Source organism: Cyprinodon tularosa, unplaced genomic scaffold (assembly GCF_016077235.1).
Source record: "Cyprinodon tularosa strain WSP-4 unplaced genomic scaffold, ASM1607723v1 ctg128, whole genome shotgun sequence".
In the NCBI taxonomy this organism is placed as follows: Eukaryota; Metazoa; Chordata; class Actinopteri; order Cyprinodontiformes; family Cyprinodontidae; genus Cyprinodon; species Cyprinodon tularosa.
The window spans coordinates 450,187-455,378 of record NW_024038092.1 but is presented as its reverse complement, the minus strand read 5'-3'; the positions used below and the strand labels follow the sequence as shown (position 1 = coordinate 455,378).

Sequence of the window (5,192 nt, the reverse complement as noted above, 5' to 3'; positions counted from 1 at the left end):
TATTGATCGATATCGATAATTATTGAAAAGATTTGAAACCATATTTTATGTGCAGCTCTGCCTGGACTTTTTATGATATTGCTAAATGATTTAATTTTAGTAAAGAACACAAACACAGACTTCCAATTAAATCTTTATTTAACCAACTTTTTTAACCATAACAGAATTGTTTTAAAGAAAAATAACTTAAGAGACCTGAGTTATGTTATTAAATACTGACAAAGAATAAACTAAAGTGACCAGAAAAGTGACCAAAATATATATGACAAATAAATACATGGAATACATTATTTGGGTGGGAATAGCACAACACCAGCTTGTGGTAATTAAAAGATTGTAGGACTAGGCTACCATGGAAACTCCACTCAACAAGAACAAAAACCCAAACAAAAATCACCTCACCCTTTAGCCTAGAATTTCTATGGGGTATTTTTTGTCACCCCTATTCTTCTAGAGGTGCTGCTGGCACCTCGTTATGGTTCAGCTTAGTTTCCTGCTTTAACCTGAGTTAAAGGCGCGGAGGAGAGCCACGCCGGGGCCTACAAAGGTCGTACTCCTGCGGGTGTGAGCGGCTGAGCTGATAAAGATTCCAAGAGTCTTCCTAGAGTCGATATATCAGCTCCCAGAAACACGGTCAAACAAAGGGAGGCCGATTCTGTCCTAGAGATCCAGCAGGATCCATGGGTTAGGCAGGACGCAGTAGTCAGGAGGCAGCAGGGGCAGATTTAGAAAAATATTTATGGGGTGGCAAGAGGGGGGCAGGAATTTTTGAGGGGTGGCAACATATGGCATTTGTTTACACTGAATTTAATCACAGTTATCACAGTTTGGTGAGAATACTATGTACAGTAAGTGTTTCATGTGAAACAGTTCATATTAATAATACATCGTACAATGTGATCTCACCTAGTGGGAGATAGAAGAATGATAACACTACTTCTAGTGGTGCATTATAACTAGAAAGGTATTAAGGTGAGACACAGGTGCTGAGTCTCAGATGAGTGAGATTGACTGTCAGAGAGGCAGCTTTGCAGCATTTGCACAAGAAGAAACTATAGAAAGAAAAAGTTCCCCATCAGAGATCTATGGACTGAGCTGGACTAAAGTGAGCATTATTGAACTGAGTTTTTGAAATAAATAAACTTTCAGCTATAATTCTAAAAAGAAAAGAACCTGCAATTCTATGTATTTTTATTATATTTGTTGAATCTTTTAGGATAACCTGAGGGATTACATATTAAAAAGTTGTTTCCGTACTTATTCTAGAATGTTCTGTTATGGGCAATGTCATTTTAAAAAATCCTCTATGTTTGATATTATGCTTGAGTATTTTCTCAAACAAGATAGAAAAAAATGAAAGCTATCCTCTGAATCCGTTGTAAGATCTCTTCTGTCTTCTTCCTCCATAAATCTATTTATGGTCTGTTTTGTTTTTTGTTGTTGTTGACTATGTTCTTTATTGGTGGGTAGGAAGGGAAAGAGTCTGTTATAATCAGCTGATTTCTTCTAAAGCACTTTCTGTGGCGCATAGCTTTATAAAAAGCACTAATAAGCCCTATTCAGCTAAATCGACCAGTTCTGATCTTTTGTGCAGGTCTGATTTAAGCCCAGCAAAATCTGGTCCAGACCAAATAACTGGATGGAGTCTAACTTGCTGAAATGGTCTGATCCACTTCCTATTGGACTCTGGTGCAGGTTGCTTGGAATCATTACAAACTGGCCTCAGTCTCACCTAGGGCTCGGCGATATAGAAAAAAAGCTTATCGATAATAAAAAATGCATATTGATCAATATCGATAATTATTGAAAAGATTTGAAACCATATTTTATGTGCAGCTCTGCCTGGACTTTTTATGATATTGCTAAATGATTTAATTTTAATAAAGAACACAAACACAGACTTCCAATTAAATATTTTTTTAACCAACTTTTTTAACCATAACAGAATTGTTTTAAAGAAAAATAACTAAAGAGACCTGAGTTGTTATTAAATACTGACAAAGAATAAACTAAAGTGACCAGAAAAGTGACCAAAATAAATATAACAAATATATAAATGGACACCCCCCCCCCCCCCCCCCCCTCCCTCCCTCCGCCCGCATTCTTCTAAGCTGAACCTGGTTCAGCTTAGTTTCCTGCTTTAACCTGAGTTATTACTTTGAAGTTTCTGGCCCCTCAGCACTTTTCTCTCAATTGTTAGAACTACGTGGGAAACTGCCCAGAACTGAAAATATCTAGATATTTTCCCGAAATTCCCGGAGATTCCTCGGAGGTGATGCAGAGCCGCGCCAGGACCTAAACAGCTCGTACTCCTGCGGGTGTGAGCGGCCGAGATGATAAAAAAAGGTTGGTTGTGTTATCAGACTTCGTTTTCACTGGTTCCCGACACATTTTCCAGATGACTGTGGTTTGTTTTTAGTCCGACTTGCCATGACCGAAATACTGCCAAACTGGCGAACTACAAAAACCCTTCTTTAGAACAATTTCCTCCGCCTCTCCTTGCTGCGACATCTTCATGTGCTCTGTGTTGTGGTTTGAGAGGGCGGCGCTTGGTGATGGCGTGCCTGGGTCCGCGATTGCGATTGGTTGGGAGGAAGTAGTGACTAGCATAAACCTACATGCTAGGCTACAATGAGAAGGAAGGAAAACTGCATTTCTTTATCGAACTTTTATCGACCCGCTTTTTTTCTATTGCGACACACGTCTATCAATTGATATATATCGTTATTGAATTATCGCCCAGCCCTAGTCTCACCCAAATTCAAAAAGCTCACTGCTTTTGGGCTTAGCAAGCTACTGTTGTAGTAAATGTAGAACAGAAACTATACCTGATCCACCTTATGTTGCCTAGCAACATCACTACCAGCATGTGTTGAATCTTCTTGGGTGGTATAAGGTAGGTAATGAGGTCTTTGAAGACAGTAATACTTTAGTTAAATACTGTTTATAAATGTCTGCATTTGATTGTAAAACTGAAACACAAAACTGTGAGAAATCTTAAAAAATATTCAAGGACAATTACATTTCAAAGCATATATTTTTCTTTGAATAACTTTTTATCTGATCAGTAAAAGAAAACCAGAAATAACCCAAATTGAACAAAGAAGAAAGTTATTGTTTAAAAAAACAGCTGAACTATTTTAAAAAATGCATTCCGTGTTCGGCAGTTGGGATTAGAATGTTCGATAACACCTGGCATGTGATGTCACAAAGAGACTGCTGATGACATCACAGACTTTGGAAGGGATCTGAGCTCAGTGGTCTTATCTGTTCCAGACCTTCATCGAGACAGATCGCTTTTGAGAAGCACGTTCGAATCTTAGCGAAACTAGCCAAACATCGTTCTCAGATATCACACGCCTTTTAGGTCGATATTCTGATTGATAGAAAGTTAGCCATGGAGCAAAAACAGTTTGTTTTTGGAAACGAAACCTCTCCAGCTAAACTTTCATGGGAAGACATGGTGGACCTCCCCATCCAGGTCGACTATGAGGCCATTATTTTCCCAGCTGAAGATGACAGCTCTGTCACCAGCGAGCTGCATCTCAGCAAAGCAGAAGACGGTCCAGAGATCCAAGGGGAAACCGTTTCTTCTGCTACTATTGAGGCTCCCCCCTTAGCGGAGGTTAAGCTGAATTCATCTCTCGCTGCTGAATCTACGTCTCTTAACTCAGATGAGGTCCAGCAAGCATGTCAGCCATCTCCGAGGTTAGAAGAACCAAAGACTAAGCCCAGTGCGGGTCTTTCTTCTGAGGCACCGTACTCACGCCATCATGGTAAGCATTTTCTTGGTCAATACAAACATGCAGATTGGCCACATTTTGATAACCCAGTTCATTATGTGTCTTCCAAACCAGATAAAAACAAGAGAAAGCCATGGCACACCGGGGCCAACAGGAGAACTGATGTTGACCGCCCCAAGTTCTATCAAAGCAACAGGATGCCACGCCATGCATCAGCGGTTACGATGATCCCTCGCTCGATGTGCATCGAAGAGGCTCTCAAACACATCAACGACCTCACTCAGCAGGTTACTGCTCTAAAAACAGAGCTGCACGAGAGGACTTGTGATCTGCATGAGGAGAGAGAACAAAGAATCGAGTTTCAGGTTGACTGCAAAGCTCAGAAGGAGCAAATCGCAGAACTGGAAAAAAGTTTAGAACGTGAACGTAGCATGAGACTCAAAAGTGAAGAGAAAGAGGAGAAGCAGGAAACATTCACTGTAACCCAGCCTACAGGTGCGTCAAAGTTACCACGCATTCCCACAGTTACAGTGTGCGTCAGTGTCCTGCATGAGCTCGCCTTCCTGAAGAGGCAGGCTGAGAAAAACGCCAGTAGAGAAGGGAGGATGGCAGAGGCTTTTGTAGAAGAACGAGAGCTGAGGCTCAAATATGAGGAACAGCTGAAGACTAAAACTGAAAATGACTCCAGACTCAAGGAACAGGAGGAACTGATCAAGTCTTTGAAGAATCAAGTCTCACAATTGACAGCAGAGTTGAAACTTCCTTTGAAAAAAGAACATCATGAAGCTTCCTCACAAACAGAGGAGTCCATGAAAACTGAAGCTTCCTGTCAAAAAGAGGCGCCCATGCAAAACAGGCCCCAAAGAAACAGATGTGGTTCCACAGTTAGAGGCCCCCACCATGAAAACAGGAGACAGAATCCAAACGGAGGCTTCAACCCAAACCCAGGCGTCTACATAAATGCTGGCCATCATCTGCATACAAGCCACCATCGAGACGCAGGACTGTACATGAACCAAGGCCCCCCCACACATGGAAACCACCATCCGACCAGAGGCCTGCAGGCCAACAGAAGATTTCCTCCCTACAGAGGCTACTAGACAAACACAGGCCACCAGGTTGCCAGAAGCACTTATGAAAAATCCAGCTTCAAACTGTTTTCTCATGTAAATAAAGGCAACAGCTTTTGATATGCACATTAAAAAAAGACAAAAAAAAAACAATAAAAAAATAAAAAAAATCCCCTCCTTGAACCGCCACCTTATCGTGGTGGAGGGGTTTGAGTGTTCAGTGATCCCAGAGGCTATGTTGTCGGGGGCTTCAATGCCCCTGGTAGGGTCTCCCATGGCAAACAGGTTCTGGGTGACGGGCCAGACGAAGAGCGGTTCAAAAGGTTTCAATTAACTTACCAGAACAAAAGCATAATTGGGATAAAACTGTGAAATTCAC

At 41.4% G+C, this 5,192-nt stretch overlaps 1 protein-coding gene and 1 long non-coding RNA gene across 2 annotated transcripts; one reads left to right on the top strand and one right to left on the bottom strand.

Annotated features, from left to right (window-relative positions):
* Nucleotides 1-436: 436 nt before the first annotated feature.
* On the bottom strand, nucleotides 437-2,180 carry LOC119777831. The gene is made up of 2 exons (XR_005279980.1): nucleotides 2,146-2,180; nucleotides 437-503 (listed from the first exon to the last, which is right to left on the bottom strand). It is a non-coding gene; the product is annotated as an uncharacterized LOC119777831 (long non-coding RNA).
* Nucleotides 2,181-3,334: 1,154 nt separating this feature from the next.
* LOC119777830 lies at nucleotides 3,335-4,932 on the top strand. Its single transcript, XM_038276830.1, has 2 exons — nucleotides 3,335-3,776; nucleotides 3,858-4,932. Exons 1-2 carry the CDS (start codon nucleotides 3,398-3,400, stop codon nucleotides 4,841-4,843), a joined length of 1,365 nt encoding a protein of 454 aa, XP_038132758.1. The 5' UTR covers nucleotides 3,335-3,397; the 3' UTR covers nucleotides 4,844-4,932.
* The last annotated feature ends 260 nt before the right edge of the window (nucleotides 4,933-5,192 follow it).

Bases quoted from the DNA above. Each gene is read 5' to 3' on its own strand.
- LOC119777830 (XM_038276830.1), top strand. From the start codon at position 3,398: ATGGAGCAAAAACAGTTTGTTTTTGGAAACGAAACCTCTCCAGCTAAA. The intron at 3,777-3,857 runs GTAAGCATTTTC...CTTCCAAACCAG, and splicing joins ACCGTACTCACGCCATCATG to ATAAAAACAAGAGAAAGCCA.